Source organism: Dipodomys merriami, unplaced genomic scaffold, assembly GCF_024711535.1.
Source record: "Dipodomys merriami isolate MVZ:Mamm:240054 unplaced genomic scaffold, mDipMer1.0.p SCAF_35, whole genome shotgun sequence".
NCBI classification, from domain to species: domain Eukaryota; kingdom Metazoa; phylum Chordata; class Mammalia; order Rodentia; family Heteromyidae; genus Dipodomys; species Dipodomys merriami.
Window position 1 is genome coordinate 8,364,667 of NW_027205048.1, and position 25,501 is coordinate 8,390,167.

At 44.5% G+C, this 25,501-nt stretch overlaps 1 protein-coding gene across 3 annotated transcripts; it reads left to right on the top strand.

The window, feature by feature from the left end:
• Positions 1 to 18,067, top strand: LOC138803825 (pancreatic lipase-related protein 2-like). 3 transcript variants are annotated; one of them, XM_069987899.1, is made up of 14 exons: positions 8 to 55; positions 385 to 433; positions 874 to 1,031; positions 2,306 to 2,431; positions 3,407 to 3,541; positions 4,062 to 4,173; positions 5,439 to 5,546; positions 5,793 to 5,915; positions 6,963 to 7,082; positions 9,344 to 9,462; positions 12,103 to 12,232; positions 14,095 to 14,206; positions 15,082 to 15,243; positions 17,951 to 18,067. In XM_069987899.1, exons 2-14 carry the CDS (start codon positions 385 to 387, stop codon positions 18,012 to 18,014), a joined length of 1,518 nt encoding a protein of 505 aa, XP_069844000.1. In that variant the 5' UTR covers positions 8 to 55; the 3' UTR covers positions 18,015 to 18,067. The 3 variants fall into 3 exon arrangements, with proteins under 3 accessions (XP_069844002.1, XP_069844000.1, XP_069844001.1); XM_069987900.1 differs by having other exon boundaries at positions 10 to 55; positions 5,439 to 5,540; XM_069987901.1 differs by lacking the exons at positions 14,095 to 14,206; positions 17,951 to 18,067 and having other exon boundaries at positions 1 to 55; positions 15,082 to 15,236.
• Positions 18,068 to 25,501: the final 7,434 nt, after the last annotated feature.

Below are 25,501 nucleotides of genomic sequence, written 5' to 3' on the forward strand. Positions count from 1 at the left end.
TATAAAAGGCCACAACCAACTTGCCGGGCATAACGAGAAGTCCTGGTGTGACACAGTAAGTCATGGTGCTTCCTGGATAGGGAGGGCTGGGGCAGTGCTGGCTGCAGGGGAAGAGGGCAGGGGGAGGAAGTCACTGCAGGGAAATACCCTGAGCCTAGGGTCCCAGGGTAGTGCTGAGACTCCAATCCATTAAGCCTTGGGAGACCTCAGTCTTCAGGTTCCCACCCCAAAGGTAAGGTCTTGTGTGGCTCAGGCCACAGAGCCTCTGTTTTCTCAGCCTCCTGGACATTCTCCAGGTGCCTGGCCTGTCTGAGTTCTGCCCCTGCCAAGCTTGCACCTGTGCCTATGGCTGTTCAGTATGTGTGTCTATCTTCATCCATACAGATGCTGCCCTTCTGGACCATCGGCCTCCTCCTGCTGGCCACCACCAGAGGTGAGGATGCTGTCACCACCCCTCTGGGGAGAAAGTGATGGTGTGGGCTGGATGTCATGGAGATGCCAAGATGAATCAATAGCATCTCTGTGTCAGGCAGTTGGCAACTAGTTGGTATTTGATAATGTTTGAGAGAACTGGAGCTCTCTGCACCATCCGATTCCAGCAGCAGGTGGCAGAACAGCAATGCCCAAACTTGCCTAGTGATAAGGGCTCTTATGAAGACACAGATCCTCTGAAATCACAGATGCTCTGGGGAGGGGCCTGGGAGTGCATTATAGAATAGCCATCTTTAGCCTCTGATGATAATTCTTATCACCACAGAAAGATGGGCAAATGGGGGGCACCTTGGCCAGTCCTGTCTCCAACCTGAAGAGTCTCTGCATGGAGATGACATTATTCCACTCCATGGGTCCTGTTTGTGTTTTTGTCTGTCCCAGGAGAAGAAATCTGCTTTGAACGTCTTGGCTGTTTTTCTGCTGGCAAACTATGCCCACTGATTATTGAAACCCCTTTGTGGAAGAAAGTTCCCTTGTCTCCTGAGTATATTGATACCCAGTTTTTCCTGTACACAAACGAAAATCCAGACAAACATGAAGTAAGAGCAAGCTTGGATTGACTGTATGGTGGGAAGGTTTGGGCCCACACTAGAGCCATCACTTGGCTGCCTAGGTCATAATTCAAAGCTTTGGAACTTTTCCCTCGTTAGACCTGAGTATCTGCAGACATCTGTGGATGCCAACCTAGAAACAAACATCTGATGTTTCGGTCCTCAGGACCACCCCAGCATTGGGCAAGTTAAAAGGGAGGAAGAGTAGCATTCATGAAAAAGTCCATTCGTATCTCTGAGGAGTCCTGTCTCTTTCTTTACTAGGCAGTGGATGAAGGTCAAGCCCCTTGACTCAGATTGAGGTTGATGAGGCATATAGCTTCCTGAGGAGCTAGATGAGAGACAGAGGAGAGGGGATGGTGAGCCAGAAAAGAGATAAAGGGGGGGACGGTCCCTTGGAGCAACTTTCAAAGTGAAAGCCTGCCAGGAGAAGCAGGGAAAGCTTGTTTCTGGTGATCAGAAGTGACTGGGATATGGCTTCCAGGACACAGTTTTGAACAATTCAGGCAGCTCAAGCTGTAGTCCCTGATGAGTCCCTAGGTAACCTAGTGTGGGACGGTCCTATGAGACAAACCTGCCTCTGATGTAGCATCCTAAAGTCTGCAGGAACATAGTTGTTGTGTGACCGTTGGACATTGTGTCCTAATGCTTGGTGGAAGGGTACTGAACAGACATGTGGAGGTGAAGTCCCTTAAACTTTCAGGGCTCCTCAGCTCCATCTCCCTTCAATCTACTACTTTTGCCCAAGGGTTCTCCACCATCCCCATGCTGGAGACCTCTTTAGCTCCTGTGGAAGTCTAAGGGTCCCTTCTCAGGACAATATTTCCAAGTACATAAATGGTAGAAATCAATTGCATTGGAAAAGCTATCCGAATGTTAAAATATCTCTAAATATGAGACACATTTAAATGTGCTGCTTTATCATCCCTCTGAATAGCAAGATCTAAGGGTTGATCAAATAACTATCCTAAATTAAAATAGTAATAGCATAAATGACACTTGGAGATTTTTTTTCACCAACTAGAATGTGACATGCAACGTTTCTGATTTCAACTTACAGGTGTATTGTTTCAGGTTAAAGAAATTCTAGACTTTAGTTAGAGGCTCATGAACATAGTCAACTTCTTTCTGAATTCTTTGTGACTTCAGGTCAGGAACTGACCTGTGTGACTCAGTTTTTTAACACTGAACTTAGAAGTGGCTCTAACAGGTTCGCAACTTAGAAAAGCCAACATTAAATTCAATTTCTATAATTAAACCAGCTGATCACTAGCACTGATCCAACCACCATAGAGGCCTCGAAGTTCCAATTCAACCGCATGACACGCTTCATCATCCACGGCTTCTTAGACAAGGGAGGGAAGAAATGGCTGTCAGACATGTGCAAGGTAGGTGTCCCCTTCACCTAGCCACTTCTGGAGGCGATCAGCTCCTGGCTAGTTCCAATACCAGGTTCAAACACCCCGAGACCAGGAAAGGAAATACTCCGGGAGAGAGTAAAACCACCAAAGAAAGCCTGCCCATCAATGACATCCCTTGCCAAATACTCCTTACCAACCAATCTCCAGCCAGCCATCTCCTTCTAGGCTGAAGAGACCCAGAGTTCAGTCAGCAAGACTCAGAGGTGGAGACTCCACACTGTCTGGATGGTGGTGTTGCTGATGGATGATATAAAACCCCTCTGGGTCATTTTAAAAAAGAATTTTATCACCGTCCCATAGAGTGCTCTCAATGACAGAAATGTTCCATATCTGTGCTGTCCAATCAGAAGCTACCACATGGGATTAGTGAGCCCCTGAAATGCCACTAGTGCAACTGTGAGGAACTGAATTTGAAATTTTTGGGAGTCAGTCTGCTCTCCCTTGTTCTTGTAAGTGACTCTGTGTGTGTGTGTGTGTGTGTGTGTGTGTGTGTGTGTGTGTGTGTGAGTGTATGCGTGCTTCTGCTGGTACTGGGACTTAGCCTGGGCACTGTCACATCTCCACGTCTGGCTTTTTGGTGGCTCATTACGGTTAAGTCTTTCCTCTGCTTTGGTTAACTTCCACCATAGTCCCCCGATCTCATCCTCCTAAGTAGCTAGGATTGTAGGTGTGAGCCACCCAGCTGTTAAGTGACCTTTTTGACCTGGCCATGTCATTAACCACGTGTGAGACCTGAGGCCAGGCCTCCGTTTCCACGTGTATACAGTAGAATGAGAGCACCCAGCTCACAGTGACTGGCTGAGGATCCAGTTACCAGGGTCAGGGGAACACTAACCCTCACACACTAACCAGGGGTTTGATGGCCAGCCTGTGCCTGGGGTGTGCCACTTGGGACCTCCTCAGATGGATTGGTTTCTCTCTCCCTGCTTCATCTTCCTTTAGAACATGTTTAAGGTGGAGCAGGTGAACTGCATCTGTGTGGACTGGAGGCGTGGGTCTCAGACTCTGTCTTACCCCCAAGCGGTATACAACACTCAGGTGGTGGGCGCCGAGATCGCTCTCCTAGTCCAAGCGCTGGTAAACCAACCCTGCCTGGGCCACATCTGGGGGAGGCAGGGAGGTGCCACCTTGCGCTCAGAGACCCGGAGGCAGGGGGGCCGGGTGGGCGGGGCTGCGGGTCAAGCCGCTCAGGCTCTTATAAACCCCGGATGAAGCTGCAACCTTCCTTCATTTCCAATCTTAGGGGATGGGGCACACTGGCCTTAAGCCTCAGTTTCCCTTTGGAAAGAAGCCCTTCCTTGCAAAGCTGGTCTGGGGATTAAGAGTAGTTCTCTCTCAGCCCGGGGGAGACTGTCCACCCCTCTTTCCCCGCGGTGGGTTTGGCACAGCCAGTGCCTAGGACCTGCGACCTCCCAAACAGGTCCCTCCCCACCCCCTGCACGCATGCGCGGCCGGCCCGGCGACCTGCAGTTGATCCAGGCGGCCACTGGTCAGCACTGTTGCCCCGTGCAAGAGTCCGGAGGCCCGCAGCCCCGCCCGCCCTCTCGGGGCCTGAGACTCCAGCCTCCCCCGGCCCAGACGCGCCCTCTCTCCGCAGACCCTTATGGGGTACAACCCGGAGGACGTTCACCTCATCGGCCACAGCCTGGGAGCGCACGTGGCGGCCGAGGCAGGCAGGAGGCTGAATGGCAGCCTGGGCAGGATCACAGGTAGGGTTCACCCTGCTTCCAAGGCCTAGGGTCCTGAAGGTGGACGCCTAGACGCATGCGCATCCCAGCGCTGATTTTTAGGTGATGCCCGGACTTGCAGTTATAATTGTCTGTGTATCTTAAGTTGCACTAGAAAATAGACAATCATAAACCACATCATTCATAAAGCAAGAAAGATACAACTATCACATTAAACCTGACTTCGGGTTATTACTAGTAGAATGTGGCAATGTTAACCAAAAAAAAAGTCTAAGTGAATGTTTTTGCTCACTTAGTCACAAGCAAAAACTGAAAATGACTGAGATCTGCCACCTAAGAAGAACGCAGGGAAAACTGGCTGAATGAATGAATCACCAGACAGACTGAACCATGAAAAACATATTCATAACTGTCCACCTGTGGCCACATCAATATGTAACTTTGGCAACATTTGTTTTAAGGTTCGAATGGCCCCTTGTTGGAGGCTCTGGGGAGAGGGGTCGTGGAGTGAGGAATAATGGGGTAACATACTGTTCATAGTGGTGCAGCGATCCTCACTTGACAGGGTCCTTCCCATGAGGTTTTCACAATAGTCCTGTAAGAGATATGACCTTACTCCCGCTTTCTGGATGAAGAGAGATATTTAACCTTGCCAAGCCCAGGTGAGAATATGAGTCATTAGCATGTGGGCCACACTCCTCAGCCCTGCTCCTCTGTGACGATACATGGGGCATAGCCAAACTTAAGGAAAGACACTGTCTACTCCAGGAAGCAGAAAATGAAGCAGGCAAACAAATATCAAAGTAGGTTCAGTAAGTGCTAAATAATACAGTGGCTAGGATGGGCTGACAAGGGAGAAATTAAATTCCCTATGAGGAGGTAGCCTGGGAGGTGCAGGGCGGGGGAGGGGGATAAAAGCTGAAAGAAAGACACTGTGAGAAAAGACACAAAGGCCAAGAACTTCTAGCCTCTAAGAACAGTGCCCAAATGATAACATGGGTACAGATGGTTAGACAGGCGAAAGAAAATGAGATGCAAGGACTCCACCCAGATCCTTCATGGAGAGTAAGATATTAGCAATTCCAAATGCTCCTTATCTTTAACAGCCAGTACCCTCCTTCCCAGCCATTCTTTCCTGGCCTCTTCTTTCCCAAGCAGATACCATTTGCAGAACCACAGTCACTATACTATAAGGTCCTTAGCCAAGAAATCCTTGCGTTCCATCTGGGAATGTAAAGCTTGTACCTGGGACCCAAGGTACAACTGGTCTACCTCTTCCTTTTCAGGGCTGGATCCAGCAGAGCCATGTTTTAAGGACACACCTGAGGAGGTTCGACTGGACCCATCAGATGCCATGTTTGTGGATGTGATTCACACAGATATTACTGGTACTTGTGAGTTCCTCGGTCCCACCTCCTAGCAACCAAGGCTATGACTTGGGTCCAGGTAGTCCAACCCCCATCACACTTGTAAACTGCAGAGGGGCTACTCAAAATGGTTGACTACTGGAATGGCTTGGCTAGTAGCCAATGGAAATGTAACAGTCAATATAATGCTGGTGGTCTCAGCCTGGGGACCCCTTACTAGTCTGCAGAGGTGATCATTCTCAGGGTACAACTGGTCTACCTCTTCCTTTTCAGGGTCAGGGCTGGATCGATCAGCTTATTTTGAGGACATACCTGAGGAGGTTCAACTGGACGCATCTGATGCCAGGTTTCTGGATATGAAGCCCTCAACCAATTTTTCAAGATCCTTCCTAATGAGTGAGTTTCTCAGTCCCACCTCCTAGTGACCAAGGCTATGACTAATGGCCTTGGTGGTCCTACCTCATCACACACATAAACTGCGGAGAGGCTCAAAATGTTGACTACCAGAATGGTTTGGCAACCAGCTAGTGTAAATGTAACAGTCAATATAATGCTGGTGGTCTCAGCCTGGGGCCCCTTCTACATTGGTGATCAATTAGTCTTCAATCCTGCATTTTTTTCCCTAGTCTACCAAGATCCGAACTGGTAAGTTCATTATTTGAACTACATTTAAGATTTCAATTTACGTTTTGAAGGATGTTTTTTATTTTGTTTTGTCATAGCTTTGTTTACAACTTGCCATGTGGTAGACTAAATATATCCATCATTTAATTCTTGTAAAGTTGATGTTCTTTCAGTATCTTCTTATATACCACTCAAGAGACTTGCCAATTATAGGGCATGTTTTTCATAATAATAATGGATAATGATATCTTATTAAGTTTTTACCATGCACTAAATATATTTTAACTCATTGGAATACCCTAATACAATAGATACCACTTTCACATCTGAGGAACTAACAGTACGGTTAAAGAGTTGCTCAAAATCACAAAGAGATCTTTGTTAGTAGATTGAAGATCTGATAACAGATTCACGTGCTTCAACAAACAAAGCTCCAAGTTGTGACACTGTGCCTCTTCATAGGGCAATAAAATGCTGTGTGATCTCACTATAACAATATTGAATAGACACTAAACTTTTTAAATGAGTAAAATAATAAAATTGAACCTTACCCATGCCTGCTTATGGTATCTGGTCATATTGGTACTGCCTCTTCAAGACAGACAGATGTATGCACTCCCTGTGCTCTGCCTCCCTCATTGTCCCGCCAGGCTCCAATCTCTGAGAACTTTCTACATAGATAGAGGTTCTGGTGGCTGGGCTGAGGGACAAATTTGCCAAGCAGACACTCTTGTTAGAATGAGTCGGACATTCCCTGTAGCCAGCATCTAACTTTGAGACTACTGACCTTCCTGCTTATCTCTGCTTCAAATGTTTCAGGTTTCGGAATGAAGCAAAAACTGGGCCATCTGGATTTTTTTCCAAATGGAGGAGTGAATATGCCAGGATGTAAGAAATGGAACATTTTAAGCTTCATGGACCTAAATCAAAAATGGGAAGGTATGGAAATGAATGAAACAAAGCACTGACTGCTTGTGTTTGAAGTGAAAGCAGAATGTATGGTTCTGGCTACCATTACATGAACTTGCTACCATTTATAGAGTACTTGTTCCACACCAGCTATTTTCATACCAGTGCTGTGAGATACTTCTTTTAGCTAGTGCCATTTTAGAGATACAAAAACTGAGAATCAGAAAAGCTACATCACTGGTCTAAGGCTGCTCTGGCTGAGGCCCTGTGTAAGGCCCTGGTCTCATGCCCCAGCCTATGTGCTGTCTCCTCCTACTGTCAGGATGGCGCTAAATGGAAGCCCTGGCAAATGCCCAGTTATGACTTTGGCCACCCCACCTGCTCCTTGAACAACCACACAGTGGAATCTTTGACTTCTTTGCTGCTTCTGGTGTGAGTCCTACCTAGCCTTGGAAGGGCACTGAGCTGATACGAAGGCAGAGGAGAGGTATGCTCTGTGGGTTGTAGCTGGGGTGGTAGGGAACCAGGGAAGCCCTGGAGGTCTGAGGGCCCATAGTGCCTCCTGGTGAGGTGTGTGTATCTTTCTGTTCATTTAGAGAGAAGGATTTATACCCTAGACATTAGTGACCTCGCCGTCATTCCCTGTCTGGCCTTTGGTTATTCTTCTTGTCCTTACCCTGATACCAGGCCTCACTGGTCAGTAATCATTTGTACGTGTGTGTGTGTGTGTGTGTGTGTGTGTGTGTGTGTGTGTGTGTGTGTGTGTGTGTGTGTGTGTACTAGTTCTGTGGCTTGAACTAAGGGCATTCTACCATTTGAGCCACAACTCCACTTCTAGCTTTTTTTTTGTTAGTTGTTGGACCTGAACTCTGGGCCTGAGCACTGTTCCTCAGCTCTTCAGCTGAAGGCTAGCGCTCTACCACTTGAGCCATAGCACCACTTTCAGCTTTTTGTGCTTATGTTGTGCTAAGGAATTGAACCCAGGGCCTCATGCATGCAAGGCAAGTACTCTACCACTAAGCCATCTTCCCAGCCCCACTGCTAGTTTTTTGGTGGTTAGTTAGAGATAAGAGTCTCTTGGATTTGTCTGCCCAGGCTAGCTTCAAACCAGAATCCTCAAATCTCAGCCTCCTGAGTAGGTAGGAATACAGGTATGAGCCATTGACAACTGGAAGTCATTTTATCTCTCATTATCTTTCTGAATTAGAAGTTTCCCATAGCTGAGGACCATGTGAGTACTCTGCTCAGGGCCTGGCCTACAGCAGGTACTAAGTATACTTTGTTGCTTGTGATATTTCATGTGCTTGGTGTCAGCAAGCAGAGTAGATAAAGTTACATCCAGTGTCTACAGTCAAATATACAGCCTTGGACCTCTTGTCCTTGCACTAGCAACCTCCTGGAAGGACATGACCATTCTGCTCAGCCTGAAGGAGCCCAGAATCTCAATAATAGCTGCTCCCTCCCCAAAACGATGAGCCAGACACACATAATAGGAACAGATCCAAGTTTAATTAAAGAAGCAATTTAGAGTGAACAGGCCCATAAGTGCTGGAGTGGATTCCTATTGTGTCAAGTTCCAGTCACTCAGGCACTGGGGCCTGGGGACAATTAAATCCACTTTCTCTTCTATTATGGAGTCCCTGGGCAGCAATTTTGGATGAAAGAAACAATTAAGTGTAAAACAAGTTCTGTTGTCTTATGACAAGCACTAGTATGGGCATTCGGAAGCCAGCTGGCTTGGTTGGAGGGCACTAGGCTATGGACCCAGCAGAACTATGAGCTGGGAGAGAGAATCCATGCTGACCCGAAAGGAGAACCTTCTTTTCTCAAGGGGTGGTGTATAAGGCCTGCCTGCCGGTCCCCCCACAACTGGTCCCCAGGAGTGTCCCCAGTCACTGTGGACTATTCCATGTCAAGCTTTGTACCAAGTAGCTCAGGAAATGGGGTGGCGGGGAGAAGATCACTGGTTTAAAGCAAAAGGTGGTAAATAAAATGCAACGAAAAGAGTAGCCAGAGATGCTTTATGCTCAGCATAGTAAAGAGGAGGGATTGCTTAGCCTGAGCAGTAAAATCCAGAAATGACTGGCTCATGGGTTGTATGTCTGGCCCTGTGAGCACGGACTTGTCACTCCCCAGTTGTTTCCCAGCTCTGAGTTTCCTTCTCAGAAAATGCCCCATGTTGAGTACCACACTCACCCATGAAGTGTGGAGGTGATTCCCCACTCTGTCCAGTGGTTCCCACTTCAGGGGTGGAAGGCCGCCTCCACTTCCCATGGTCTTTGCTTTCCCAGGATTAGATGACTTAGCGGCTTGCAACCACCTACGAAGCTACAAGTATTACACCAGCAGTATCCTCAGCCCCGATGGCTTCCTGGGCTACCCCTGCACCTCATACAAGGAGTTCAAAAAGGTAGGTCAGACAGGCCCCTGAAGCTGTCATGCTTTGTCCCTGTGGCTTAGAATAGAACAAAGAGATGCATGTGGCTTCAGGAACTAGTGGTGGCCATGGAGATGCTGAGATTTCCAGAGGTTTCTTCCTGGAGAGTAGAGAGAACAGAGGGTGTGGGGGGATCCTACAGAGCTAGCTGTGCTAGACTTCTTCTCAGGTCTCCAGCTTTTTTATTTAGGACAATGTTCATTGTCCTAATATACAGAGACTGAAAGAAGAGCACGTGAATTCTGTTTCCACTTATCAGTGGGTGCTTACAAATACCGGTTGCGAGCATTTCATATAGGTTGCCTGCATGTGTATGCTGTTCATAAATTCTGCAAAAGTAAAAATGTTGGGACACTTTACTCATAAATACTTTAACATTAATCTCCTAAGAATAAGACTATTCTTCAATAGAAGAGCATTCAAGAAATTTAGCTTTGGTATATCCTTGTTGTTGTTGTTGTTGTGGAACTGGGGTTTGAACTCAGGGCCTCAAACTTTCTAGGCAGGAGCTCTAGTTCTTTCTTGAGCTGGCTGTTTCTGATATAAGGTCTCACTTCCTGCCTGGATAGCTACCCTCCTATTTTCTTACTTTTCATCAAAGCTGGGTGACAGACACACACTACCACAGCGAGCTTCTTCTATGAGATGTAGTCTCCTGGACCTTTCTCCTCCAACTGGCCTGGAACTACGGTCTTCCAATCTCAGCCTCCCATTACCTAGGCATACAGGTGTGAGCCACGAGTGCCCTGCTGACACACTAATATTTTCTAATACATAGTCTGTATTCAGCATCTCCAATCATCCAAATACTATCTAAAACTGTATCTGACTGCCAGCGGTCATGCATTCTTCCCTCCCTCCCTCCCTCCCTTCCTCCTTCCCTCCCTCCCTCCCTCCCTCCCTCCCTCCCTCCCTTCCTCCCTTCCTCCCTTCCTCCTTCCCTCCCTCCCTCCCTCCCTTCCTCCCTCCCTTCCTTCCTCCCTCCCTCCCTCCCTTCCTTCCTCCCTCCCTCCCTCCCTCCCTTCCTTCCTTCCTCCCTTCCTTCCTTCCTTCCTTCCTTCCTTCCTTCCTTCCTTCCTTCCTTCCTTTTTCCTTTCTTTTTTCCTCTCTCTTTTCCTTGTACTGCATTTAATGTCTTGTCTCTTCAATCTCATTAACTCTGGAAGTGTTTTCTATTTGTTCTTGGTCTTACAGGACATAGATACTTATGAGAATTCCAAGTCAGGTGTTTGGTGAAATTAGTCTTTATGAAACAATAGGTGATGTTAAGTGCTTCTCAGTGTATCATTTAATAGCATATTGTCCATTACTTGATAACATAAATTTTGGTTCCTGAGCCAGATGTGTGTCATATAAAAAGAACTTTGTTTCCCTGTAGGTTATATAGGTAATACTGTTTTTCAGCATTAAGCTTAGTAAAAGGTTGCTTTTCTACTGATGATCTTAACTGCACTGGAGTTGGTAAAACTCTGATATTTCAAATATTTTTTCTCAAAGACATAGCTCAGGTAGTAGAGCCTTAGCCAATGAGTGAAAGCAACTTTCAGTGCTGGTCAGATAAAAAGTTTGAGTGCTGGTCTCAAATAAGGAAAAAAGGAGGAAGGAAGGAAGGAAGATAGGAAGGAAGGAGGGAGGGAGGGAGGGAGGGAGGGGGGAGGGAAGAAAGAAAGAAAGAAAGAAAGAAAGAAAGAAAGAAAGAAAGAAAGAAAGAAAGAAAGAAGGAAAGAAGGAAAGAAGGAAGGAAGGAAGGAAAGAAGGAAGGAAAAAAGGAAAGGAGGGAGGGAGGGAGGAAGAAAGGAAAGAAGGAAGGAAGGAAGGAAGGAAGAAGGGAAGGAGGGAGGGAGGGAGGAGAAAGAAAAAGAAGAAAAAAGAGAGAAAGAAAGAGAGATGGTGGAAAGGACCTCATCTGTGATCCCCAACATCTCTGAGTAACGTTGGCTGCTGTTGGAACTGAGCCGTGATGTGGTCTCCAACACCCTGGTGCTTCACAAATCACAAAATAGTTCTGTGTGCCATGTGTTTTGGAGGTAGTATAATGTCAGAAAAGAGGGTAGTGACATTGTGTTATAAAGCTCTCACCTAAATTGAACACCACTTAATGAATTACCATTAAGGGCATACTTGCTGGGACCAAGTAGAGAAATAGCTGACATTAAAATGGGGCTGAGCATGGATCTTCCTTTCCTCTCTTCTTTTGAAGTGAATTGCTATCTTTCCTATTTACTTCTACCTCATTGCATTGCCTGTGTTCCCCTTTCATCTTTTCATTTTAGTATTTCCCTACTATAATCTATGTATCCAACATAATTTGTTGTAGACTGTGTGGAGCCTACAAAGTTCCATCCCCTGTTGTGAGGCTGGACTGTGGGCCCATTAACAAATAGGTAGGTATAAGCAGGCATGCATAGTAGAATGGATAGGAGATTAGAATATGGATGAGAGATGGATGAGTGGATACATGCATATACATACATGATACATACATACATACGTATATACATGCATACAAATACATAGATGACAGGTATATAATAAAGAGAGACAGAGACAGCGAGAGATCAGTAACTTTGACTGAGGTAAAGACCTACTACTAACGTTGTTTTTTCCCACTAGAATGGCTGTTTCCCTTGTCCAACCAAAGGATGCCCCAGAATGGGACACTATGCTGACCAATTTGATGCCAAGACTGCTGCTGTGCATCAGACCTTCTATCTGAACACAGGCGATCGTAATGACTTTACTAGTAAGTTTCTGTTTTACTTAAAAAATCTTGCAAGTGATTTTTGAAGAGTAGGAACCTTACTAGTCCAGCTCTTTGGTAGTATTTGACAAAAACTCAAGTCCAGTCAACTTTCACTGTAATGTAAGGAGAGCAGATGGGACTTGCCTGGGCTCTTATGTTTACCTTGAAAATCCTGATGAACAGCATAGCGGAAGGACAATGAGCTGGGTATGTGTGCACTCGCGTAAGGTAGGGGAGTTGCAGCTATTAATAGATGAGAAGGCAGCTGAGGCAATGTCATTGTAAGACGTGAAGTCAACAAATGATAGGCATCTGTGACACTAGGCTTCCAGCCTGCGCGCGCACACGCACATGCACACACACACACACACACACACACACACACACACACACACACACACACTTACTATGGTTATTATTGCCCAGTTTCTCATTTAAAAAATACAAAACAGGAAATAAGAAGACTATTATTTATGACCAGCCTAGGCAAAATTTAGCAAGACCCTCGCTCAAAAACAAGCCTCTGACAATGTCCAAATCACAAAGTAGCCTTTCCCATCATGCATTTTGGATGTGGGATGAGGTCAAGGAGCTATCTGACTTTCCAAGAGTGGTTTAAGTTTTCAAAAATAATTTTTAAGAACAAAATTTTTTAATCATTTAAATGTTTAAAAATAATCTCATTTAAAAAATATAGTTTAAAATATTTATTTAAAAATATTTTGCAAACCAGGTGCTGGTGGCACATGCCTGTAATCCTAGCTACTCAGAAGGTTGAGATCTGAGTATCACAGTTTGAAGACAGTCTAGGCAAAGTCTGTGGAGACTCTTGTCTCCAATTAAACATACACACACAGACACAGACACAGACACAGACACACACACACACACACACACACACACACACACACACACACACACACACACACCAGAAAGGAGCTGCAGCTCAAGTGTTAGAGAGCTAGCCTTAAACAAAAAGCTCAGAAATAATGCCTAGGCCCTGAGTTTTCTTACATACATTCTTTTAACCCAGACACCCTTGCTTTTCAGAATATTCCATGCATGTGTACATAGCAGTTGCTCTATGATACTCACTTGTAGCATTATAGCAAAAGGCTGAGGAGAAAATCTCAATGCCCACCATCTGGAATTAACCAACCTATGCTATAGGTTAAGTGCTATGTTATAACCACTGAAATAGGCAGAAACTATAGTTCTATGTAAGGAAGAGAAAGCCTCTTTAGAGCAAATCAAGTGGCAAGGCAAGTGACTAAGACTTGTGTCCTGGTCAGTTCAGGCTATGACCATATACCCTAGACTGGATGACATAAACAACAGTGTTTATTTCCTCCTAGTTCTGGAGGCCTAGAATCTGAGGTAAGCATGTCAGAATGGTCAGTTTCTGGTAAATACTGCTGTCTTCTTGTTATCTTCTTCCTCAGCATGCAGGGCAAGGCAAGAGAAACCTTTGGGCTCCCTTTTATATGGGTACTAATCTCATCCACGATGGTGACCTAGTTGTCTTGCAAAGTTTCCTCTCCCTACTATTATCCCATTGGTAGGATTTCAGCATATGGGTTTGGAGGGACCCAGGAGTCCTTTGCCTCATGTGTTCATAAGAGGGATGTGTGTAGTGCCAGGCTGCCCTTCATCATTGGAACTTGGGCTGAACCGTAGTATCTCCTGTCCTCTAAATGTCTTCATCTCAACCCAGGATCTCCAAGTCCATGGAAGGAAACCTGTTAGTCAGATGTCTCCAATCTCTCATGGGGCATTTAGAGCTCAGTAAAACAGTGTCTCTATTGGGGTCATTTTGTTCAGCAAGGTAAGATCATTGAGCTGGTTGTATTTTCTTTGGACAGGTTGGAGATATAAAATATCTGTCATACTGTCTGGGCAAAAGCAACTGAGAGGACAAATCAATATTATTTTGCATGGAAACAATGAACAGTCAGGACCACATGAAATTTTCAGGTAAACTCAATAGTAAGGTAAAGTGTCAGGCTTTCCATAACAGATTACTTACAGAAAATGGAGTATAAATTGCTATATAAATCTAAATATCTACTCCTGAGGACCACTGAATCCTGGACTGTCAGAAAGAAAAAAGGAAGGAGGGAAGCGGGAGGGAAGAAGGAAGTTAGTTTTCACATTTCACATTCCATTGCCACATTTCACAAATGAGAATTGGGCCTCAGAATGGGGAATTTGGTATTTAAAATGATTCATGTACTGACTCCGTTTTGATTTTCATTCACATGACTTAGTTTTTTCTCCTTTGACGAGGACATCTCTAGGACAACTCCTTTTCCAGCGCGTACCCCATCCACACACCCAGCACATGACATCCTGGGGCCACCTGTCCATTACACTGTTAACCTCAACCTTTGGCTTGTGCTGGATAGGTGAGGAGCTTGGCCAATAATGTGCTGGATGGCTAACGTATGTGGTAGAATTCGATTTTATATTTGCCCTGACTTTAATGCCTCAGCACGTTGAGTTAAAAATTTTTGACATTTGATATGGTAACTCGTGGCATCTATGGAATCACAAGCATCTTTAAATAAAAGATACTACATCAGTTGGCCCATTATCAAACAGAGCACATGTGCATATCAAATAATCTCATTTCTCTCTAGGAGCAACTAACACAGTGGAGATTTGAAGTATCTTCTGCAAAAAAAAAAAAAAAAAAAAATTGTTTTGGGGCAACCTCTGGATGTGTATAGAGCCACTCCAGGGGTTGGCAGAGCGCCAACATCAGCCAGTCCTTGGAGATACAATATATTTCTATCATCCTGTATATTGATATAATCAACTGATAGGATATTTTCTGTCTATATTTTCAGTGGATCCCTCAGCCCAAATGCAAGGCACATGCATATCATTGATGAGGACAAAAATATTGGAGAAATCCTAAAGGTTTTTTTCCTCTGGAAAAATGGGCCAATGCCCTCCCGAACCCATCTAGGGGCTTCTCAAGTCACCGTGGAAAGCGGAGATAGGACTGAGTATGTATCTTTCGTCCCATCTGATGATGTGTATTTATGTGTCTGTCCATGCACCATCCATCCATCTGCCCAGTCCTCAATCGTTTTCTGTACCTCTGCTTCTCCACTTCCACATCTGCCTAGACATCTACCTCCTCATCCTGCTCATCCAGCCATCCTTTACTTTCCTGTCTATCCATCATCAGTCTTCCCAAATGCTTGTCTCAACTCTGTCACATCATCTGACTTACTTTGAAAAATCAAGTATCATTTTTCTTATGCAATAGTCACCTTAACTGGAGCAAAGCATCAGTTATACTGCACAGATCCAAGAAATTGGTAGATATGGTATATGGTTTCCTCTCAAAATCTATGGAGACCATGGAGGTGCTGCTAGATTCAGTTTATAAGTGGTTCTCAATTTAATTTAGATTTTTCTTTGGAAACTGTGGCAGCGATGTAGCTTATACTGGGAGTTTGGCTCACAATGGAAAACTCTTCTCATTCTGAAGAAGAGAATGGTCCGTGGTAGGAGTTGGAAAGCAACACAACTACTTTCAACATACAGCACCTCAAAAGGAGATATTCAGAAAGCAATGGGATCTTGCCTCTTATGACTTGAAGATTACCTCAACCTGGAGGGAATTCTGCTGTCACCTCTCAACTGCTCTCATTTTAGAATGAGAAACGTGAGATTTGGAGGGCCAGGCAACTTGTCTGAGGCCACATAGGCAAGCTAGAGGGAAAATCCTGGATTGCAAACCTCTGCAGCACACACACACACACACACACACACACACACACACACACACACACACATACACACACACACACACACACACCAGGCCCTTGTTCAGATGCAAGACTAGTGCTAATTGATAACTGCAAAATCCTTTTTCCTCTGCAATGTCAGAAGGATCAGATGTGATAGCTGACGTGCTGTTGCTTTGAATACTCAATTGAACAGCAAAGACCAGGAGCCAGGTCCTTTGATGCCCAGTCTAGTGTTCTACTTACTCACTGTGCCTTGAGGCTCACATAGCCAGATGGGTAGCTGAGGAGTCATGATGTCTGGAAATGCAGGGCACTATGGGTGAGGAGTCACAATGTCTGGCAATGCAGTATATCATGAGATGTCTAGAACTCACAAGACATACAGACCTCATGCTATATATCTCCAACACCGAAGTCCTTCCTTCACGTAAGGGTTCTTTTACCAAAGAGTTACATCCCAAGGGACGACTTGCTCATACTATTCTCCATTAGCCAAGGATGTCTGCAAGTGAAAGTATCTTGCCTCTTATGGCTTGGAGATTACCTCAACCTGGCATACCCTTAAAAATGACAGCTTTCTAGAATTTTAAAAAATATTACTGATCTATATTATTCCTATACCATACAACTCACCCACATCAAGTGTGCTGTTTTTTTTAATGTATTCAGAATTATGTAATAATCACTGATTGATTTTTAAAAAGAAACCCAAGATCCTTTAATCATCATCCCTCAATCTACGCATCCTTATCTCTGAGACCTAGACATTCACTAAGCTACTTTGTTTCTCTCTAGATTTTCCTAGTTTGGACATTTCACATAAAGGGAAGTCATAAGCTATGAGGTCCTTTGTGACTGGCTTCTTTTGTTTAGCACTCTTTTCAAGTTTCTCCGAGGAGCATGTAACAGTACTTCATTGTTTCCATTGTTCAGTAATAGACCATTACATGCAAGTAGCATATTTTGTTTGCCCATTTATCAGTTGACTGAGATTGGTCATGGGGCTTGAACTCTGGGCTTGGGCACTGTTCTTCAGCTCAAGGCAAGTGCTCTACCACTTGAGCTACAGTGCCACTTCCTATTTTCTAGTGGTTTATTGGAGATAAGAGTCTCACGGACTTTCCTGCCCGGGCTGGCTTTGAACCATGATCCTAAGATCTCAGCCTCCTGAGTAGCTAGGATTGCAGGCGTGAGCCACCAGTGCCCAGCTTTGAAACTATTTTGAATAATATTGCCATGTACATTTGTATTCAAGTGTCTGTGTGGGCCTTTGTTTTTATTCTCTTGGGTGTATACTAAGGCATAGAATTGCTGCATCATATGTAACACTGTTGAACCTTTATTTTGAGTTTTCTGTGGATACTATAGCTTAAACTCATCGCTAGGTGCTCTCCCTGAGCTTTTATGCTCAAGGCCGGCACTCAACCACTTTAGCTGCACCTTGATTTTTAGTTTTTGCTGGTTAATTGGAGATACGAATCTCATTAAGACTTTTCTGACTGGACAGACTGAGATCTCAGGTCTCAGCTCCCTTAGTAGCTATGATTACTAAAGTAGGCTACCAGCACCTAGCTTTGTTTAACCTTTAGAAGAACTGTCAGATCATTTCCAAAGTGGCTGTCACATTTTACATTCCCAGAAGTGTATGAGGGGCCCTCTGTCATCTTGATTCAACAGAGATTGCACTTTCTGGATCAGCAGCTGGGCTACTGCTGAAGCTTGGAATCAATGGGTAGGCCAAAGCGGTAGCCCCACAAGAGTCCCTGAGTTCCAAGCTTTGCTTGTCTGCAGCTGGTTCATTTTTGGTGCATTCAGAGCCCATGGAGGGTGCTGTCCAGAAAGTTTTCTTAGAATCACTTGGACCTGTCAGTAGTTACTAAAATACTGTTGACTCATTAGCAATCATGTTTCCCTCAGCAAATGAGTCTCATGCTGGAACTATTTTCTTCCACAGGTATAATTTTTGCAGTACAGAGACGGTGCCTTCAAATACCTTACAGTCTCTTCTCCCTTGTTAAAAGCCTGGGACAGCACTTGTCTCTATGGTAATAAAATGTTTTACTGCACTTGGGCTGTGGTTATGGTAGCTTGGTGTTCTCCATACGTAATCCCTGCAACTTCCCCCATACTCACGCTACCATATCTCTTTCACAGCACTTTATATGACCTGTGTACATATATTTTATTTCCTTACACAATGAATTTCTACTCTGCTTAGAAAGGACATTATTCCTTTTTCTATCTTTGAGAGGTTGTACAAAGGAGTTGCCATTTAACAAAACAGTTTATGAATGTAATGCGTCTTGATCAATGTCAGCTCTTCCTCCCTCCCAACCCACCCCTTCCCTCGCCTTTCTTAATTTTGTAGGGTATACATTGAATTCTTGACTTCATTCTCCCCTCCTCCTCTTCATTCATCTACCCTTCTCCTCTTAACCCTATCCCACCCCACTGCTTCAAGTACCTATTTCCTGGTATTTATTTTATTGAACTTTGACTTTGCCTAAGGAATTACACTATTTGAGTTGCATACTTAATTTTTGTTATCTAATGGTTGCAAGATGGACATCATATAAGAATAGCCCTTGACTCCCACAATTCCAAACTACTATGATTTCTGTTTTTTAAAAATCCAGCCATAGCCTGGCGCCGGTGGCTCACACCTGTAATCCCAGCTACTCAGGAGGCTAAGATCTGAGGATGTTTGAAGCCAGCCCAGCTGGAAAACTCCCCATGATACTCTTATTCTAATTAACTACTCAAAAACCAGAAGTGGCACTGTAGTTCAAGTGGGAGAGCACTAGCCTTGAGCGCAAAGAGGCTCAGGGACAGTACCCAGGCCCTGAATATAAACCCCACAACTGACAACAAAAAAAGAAAAGAAAGGAAAGGAAAAGAAAAAAAATCCAACTATGGCATGAAGAATGAGAAGATTCAAAAATAAGATTTAAAAAATCCATGCACAGTTTAACCCCTGATGCTAAAGAAGCACTTTGAAAGGGTGAATCTTTACCCTTCCCATCATCCAGGGTCTCAGTTCTACCCCAGATGCAACTTGATGTTTTCTCCAAGAAATACAAACATTCATGTGTACGTTCCTACCGCACACCACACCGCAACCCCTCCCTGCCCTTTCTATCCAAGTACAAATGCAAAACAGCATAATACATACTGCCACACCGTTAACCTTTCTTCACTCACAATAAACTAGGTATTGTCTCATGATTGACATGCATGACATGTAGGGCGGGATCTGCTGATGGATGTGCAGGAGGTTTCCAAAATTTCCTATTACAGATATCCAGGTGGTCTACATCCTTTTGTGATATTGTTTACATAGTACATATTTGTCCAATAAGTGTGTGGAATTTTATGATCAATATTGCCAAATTTTCCTTTGGAGCAATTGTGCCAATTTATACTCCATCAAATAACTTAGTAGGTTCAACTATGTCAACTTGCCAATTTTGCAGGACAAAAAAATGTCAAGCATTGACCTTTTCATATGGCTTACTCTAATAATGTTAATGTAAGAACACTTCTATACGCTTCTCAACGTGTATATTGTCAAACCTTTGGCCAATTTGATAAATGCTTATCCTTCAACTGTGGTTTGCATCTATTATGAATGAGGGTGGATGTGTTTGGTGTGTGATGACTATGTTTTCTTTTCTATGTTTCCCTCCATTTATCCCCAGCCTAAGAGGAAATGGGAAGACAGAGGAAAGACCTAAAACATGTACCTATCCCAGACCTATCTCAGCCCACCTGAGCCCCAGTCCATCCTGGAGGCTATTTGAATGCCTATACCCCAGCATCTTTGCAGGAGACTCTAACTGCCTGAGCTCAGGCTGGTCAGGGCCAGGTGAGGCAGCCAAGCCTGGTTTCCAGCCTTCCTTTCTGACGTTGACCCGGCCTCCAACCTGCACCATTAGTTTTCAAGAATGTACCCGGCCTCAGGAAGCATGGAGCAGAGACATCCTAGTCTCCAGCTCAGCCTTCCACCGGCGCTCAGCAGAACTGCATTCTAGTTTCTAGGGTCCAGTGACTCAGTGGATGGGTGTCATTTGCTGGCTCTGGGGGAGGAGTGTGGTAACTTCAGATCTTATAGAAATAGCTTCATTTAGCAAATACCAAGAATAGGTTCCAGCATAGTTGTACCATGCTTCAAGTGCCAGCATGGCTGGTATTGAAGAGAACTGCAGGTGACTTATCCACCAAGCTTTGGAGAATAAAGGTAAAAGGAGTTTCCCCTTCATGAGGCATCTCCAATCCATAATGGATCTAAAGAGCTTGAACTCAACACCTGGGGCTTTTCCTTCCATTCCATTCCCTTCCTTTCCCCTCTCCCTCTCCCTCTCCTTTTCCCTTTCTCTTTCCTTCCATTCCTTCTCTTTTCTTGGTACTTTGTAATTTCCTTTTCTTGAAGCCCTATACAGCATTTAAAATCTTAGCCTAGTGTAATGAAATCACCCCTTATCTGAGATCTACTAGATGTCCTAGACAAAGCCACAGAAGTCCTTGCCCCTCACTTCATACTAGAATCACTGTGGGGCTTTAAAAGAGACCCCACCACTTCTGAAGCGATGTGCCAGTATTCTCAAATCTCCCAGGAGACACAGAGCCAAGGTGAGAACTACGAGCACATTTCCTTCTAAGGGTTTACAATGATGCAAGCCTTCTCCTCGCTCCTGCGGACTCTCATACATGTAGAAGGCTCAGCCCTCAGATCTGCATTAAGGCTGAGCCAGCCTTCAGTCACAGCTTTATCTCTTTGTACCTGTACTCCCTCGGCTGGCCACTTAACTCCTCTAAGCTCAACCACACAGGGTGGCAGTGAGGATTACATAGATAAGGCATGTGAAGCCAGAAGTGCAGTGCTTGGCATGGGATCAGCGGCCAATCAATGAATCAAGAAGGGCTAGGGGGCAATAGTTATTCTTTAAGAGTAATAAAGACACCGAAGGCAAGAGGCAAGACAAGCTGCAATCTAAGAAGATGCCTGAAAGAACACAACAGAGGACTGGTAATCACGATGCATAAAGAAAAGGACACCATGATACAAAAAAAAAAAAAAATGGACATACTTAGGCAAGCCAGACAGAGAATGCTGGAACAGAATGCCTGATGCTGGGCAGCATACAAAGAGCAAAGGCTTTTTGTCTCATGATTCTGCTGGTTGGATAGTCTAGAGAGCGTGATCGCAGCATCTAGTGAGGGCCGCGTGGCTATGTCACAGCATGGTTGTGCAGAGACACTTGTGAGGAAAAAATAACAAGAGAGACCCAAGAAAGCCAAACTCAATTTATAGCAATCCATCCCCATGGAAACGAATCCAGTCCCACAGGACCCGATAGAAATCCCTTCCAGTGGTAGTGCCTGCCCCCTACCATGATCTAATCCCTTTCCCCGCACCCCACTTCTTAACATCACTATACTGGGGACTAGGCTTTCTAGTACAAACCTCAGCCAAATCATAGCAGTGTACAAAAATAATTTGAGATTCAGCCTCATTAGAAATCAGAGAATTACAAATGAAACCAAGAAAATAATGCATCATCAGGTTACCCAAGATAGAACTTCAACAAAGAAAAGAAATGAACCTGAATGTCCCAACCTAAGTGTAGCCTCAGAATATACTGGTGGTGAGAAAAGCATGATGGGAAGACACCACAGGGTACAGAAGCGAGCGCTTGTCTGTGTTTTATTTGAAAATGCTGCTACTCACAGTACATGTGGCTCAACATAGCAAAGCCAGGCCCAGAGAGCCTTTCAGAAGCCTCCTAAGTGACCAGTAAGCTTAGTTTTCATTATGAAATGCTTTGAAGTATTTTTTGTTGTTTTTTTTTTTGGTCGGTCATTGGGCTTGAACTCTGTGCCTGAACACTGTCCCTCAGCTCTTCAGCTCAAGGCTAGTGTTCTACCACTTGAGACATTGAGCCACTTCCGGCTTTCTAAGTGGTTTATTAGAAATAGAGTCTCACGGACTTTCCTGCCCAGGCTGGTTTTGAACCGCGATCCTCAGATCTCAGCCTCCTGAATACCTAGGATTACAGGCTTGAGCCAACGGCACCTGGCTGATGAATATTTTTTAAAAGTTCATTTTTGTTCATTGTAGATAATTATAATGATGTTTATCAATATGAAGGGAAGTGTAGTTTGGCTTTTTGTTTGTTTTTTTGTTGTTTCTTTGTCAGTTATGGGGCTTGAACTCTTGGCCTGGGTGCTGTCCCTGAGCTCTTCAGCTCAAGGCTAGTGCTCTGCCACTTGAGCCACAGTACCACTTCCCATTTTCTGGTAGTTAATTGGAGATAAGAGTCTCATGGACTTTCCTGCCTGGGATAGCTTTGAACCGTGATCCTCAGATCTCAGCTTCCTGAGTAGCGAGGATTACAGACGTGAGCCACCAGTGCTTGGCTTGGGGTTTTTGTTTGTTTGTTTGTTTTTAATTCAAATTTAAAAGAGAAAGATAAAAATTGACCAGTTCCAGGGAGCCTGGGAAGGCTTCTCAGAAACCTAGTGGATGAGCTTTACCTTTGGCGTTCAGGACCTGTGGCAGATGAAAAGTGACTCAAATGGCCTTCGATGGCTGACTCCTCCCAGGGTGGCCCTACATCTCCACTTGGCTTCCAGTCTTACTTCTCTGCCACCATTGCCGAGATACGTATGGCAGGAACATCCCTCCAGCTCCTCTGAGGACCACATCATTGCCCTGAACCCCATGACGCTGCTGATGCAGACCTGTGCATCACCCTGCTGGACCAGTGGAGACCCCTGTCGTGTAGACCACCTGATTTCACAGCGCTAACTTGCCCAGGCCTTGGCTGCCTACTTCCCTAATGATTTTACTGAGTCAAGATATTAACAGCAACCAAGGTATGATCAAAGAAAGTCTTCCATCAGGAATCAGCCATCTTCATCGCAGCTTCTCAGCCTCCACAGGGTGGGGGAAGCTATTTCAGATATGTGATGTTAAGTGAATAACAAATTGCTTTCTCTTTTTACTAGCTTTTAATGCTAATAGTGCCATTTATTCCTGACCTTCAGAAATAGGAGATATTTTAAATGACAACATAAAAAAAAAGAGTTCTTGTTTGAAAACCCAGGCTACTTTAGACGGCATATTATCACTTATAAGTATAGAGTGTGTCAACACCATGATTTCAGCATTCCATTTCTTTCTCACTGGTATATATTTCAGTTGACATTTATTGTTCTCCTGTGTACGTGTCAAGTTCCAGAATGACAACTGTGTTCAAGCCGTGATACTCAGTATATATAAATTACATATAATCAGTGTTATCTATTAGAATGCTATTTGTGACAAATCATGTTCAAAATGAAGAAAATTGAATTGATTTTTCTGTTATTTTTAATATTATGCCACTCGGCAGAGAGCCTTTGATTGGATCTTAAACACTTTAATGTTCTACTTTTGTTTGCCATGGATGAGAAATGAGAGTTCGTTCTATCCACAAAGCTAAAACAATTTATAAAACAACAAAATCAAATTTCTAAAAAGGCATCCTTATTTCCCCTCCAAGGGAATAAATTTGGTAACCCTGTTGTTACTGGGGATAGAACTTAATGACAAAAGCCAAGCATGCACATTTAATTTCTAGGCATCCATTTTCTTCTATATTAGATTTTTTACTTGAATTCGGGGTTTGAAAAGCTTGGGAGAGTCTGTCTTTTCTCTTAAGCAATAGAAAAGCCATTGCAGGCTTTTCCTGGCTAATTCAGGCTTCACATCAGACTTCTTTTCCCTCCCTCTTGGCAGAGAGCTCTGACTACATGAAGTCTTGGTCCTGGGGTCCTCCTGAAAGGTATCTCTCAAGGGGTGTCTTCTTGATGCATATTTCTAGCAAAATAAATTGCTTGCAACTAGAGTCTATCTGTCCCTACTCTTGGCTTAATTCATGGTTTATAGCAGTGGCTGGTGAGTTAGGGCTCACAGAATAGCTTTCATACTTTTAGGTTGCTTTAAAGTTACAGAAATGAACAATATTTCATGATACAAGGAAACTATAGACATTTCAAATTTCCAGGTCTACTGATAAAGTTTCATTGAAACACAGTGGCCATTTAGATATTGCCTATCTCAACTTCCCTAACAGATAACAGAATTAAGTAGCTGTGACAGAGAGCAAATACTATGGATCCTAAAATATGATCTGGCCCTTTGTAGACGTGGTCTACCTCTAGCTTACAAGGATTTATGTCCTACTAAGGGGGTTAGGAGTGTCTAGGCAGGAAACTGGGATGCCACTTGAACAGAAAGCTGCATTTGTGACAACCAATGTCATAGAAATGGTTTGGGTTTGTTTTTTGTTTTTTGTTTTGTTTTTGCTGACTCTGTTCACAAGTAGATAAGGAGAAAAGACCAAGGCAAACAAGAAGAAAAAAACCAAAATAATCTTTTCAGCGACACATATGACAAGTGCATACAAGCATAAAATTGTCTGGAATGTCCTTAGACATCCGTTGTCCAACACTTGTAACAATGCTCATAAAGCTGGAGGAGTTTAAGCAGATGGAGGTGTTTCAGGCTAACTTGCATTGGTAAGAGGTCTTCCCAGCTGACAGACCCAGAGCCAGGGTCTGAGTCTGTAGCGGGCAGGGCAGTAGCCGCAGCCAGAGAAGCCCCGGAGGATGTCTTTGTGTGGCCTTCAGTAGAGTGCCTAGTAGAAACAAGGGCCGAGGGACACTAGGCTGGTGCTTGGCTCTGTCAGGCTTGGAGGTTATTTCCCGATGTGGTCAGGGGAGGCTAGGTGTACGATTCTTCCTCAACTTGAGAATCCTGACCAATTCTATTTGAGTCCTAAATAGACACATCTCACTTGCATCTGAAACGTATCTGCTTCCTCTGTTTTTTTATCTGGAAAGTGGGCTTGCTTTGGGAGCCTCATTATCCTGCCCACCCCCTCTGCTGAAAAAGCAGCTGTTGAGAAGGCAGACAGGCAGCGGCTCCCCCTGCATGGGCAGCTTGGCCCAAGTGAAGCTCACGCTTGTGTGGTGCTCACCCTCTTTCGGTGCCCCAGCACACCAGGGATATGTTCAGGAGAAGGAATTTGCTCCAGGAATCCAGAGGCCTTTGGAGGAGGAAGGAGCCAAGACCCCAAACTCTTGCAAGTGCTGAGATAGGGTGGAGGCTGAGGAACAAAGTGGCAGGGCAGGGCAGGGCAGGGCAGGGCAGGGAGACAAGTCTTAACCCAACCTCAAGCCTGTGCTCAAAGTGAATGGTGCTCTCCATCCTTCCTTTCTTCCTAGTGCTTTTAACCCTGGTTGCAGGAAATCAGAAAACTTGCGAGCCTTATGCCTACAAGCTGTGACACCTTAAGCCCTTTGTGTGTGCTGTGTAGCTTAATCCTCAAAATAAAACTTCCTGAGGAAGATACTAATACCACTCATAACCGAAGGTTGATTCCTGAAGCAGTTAAGTTTCCTGCTCAAGGTCATTCAGCATTTCTGAGACACCCACAGGCATAATAGCTCCTCTAACACA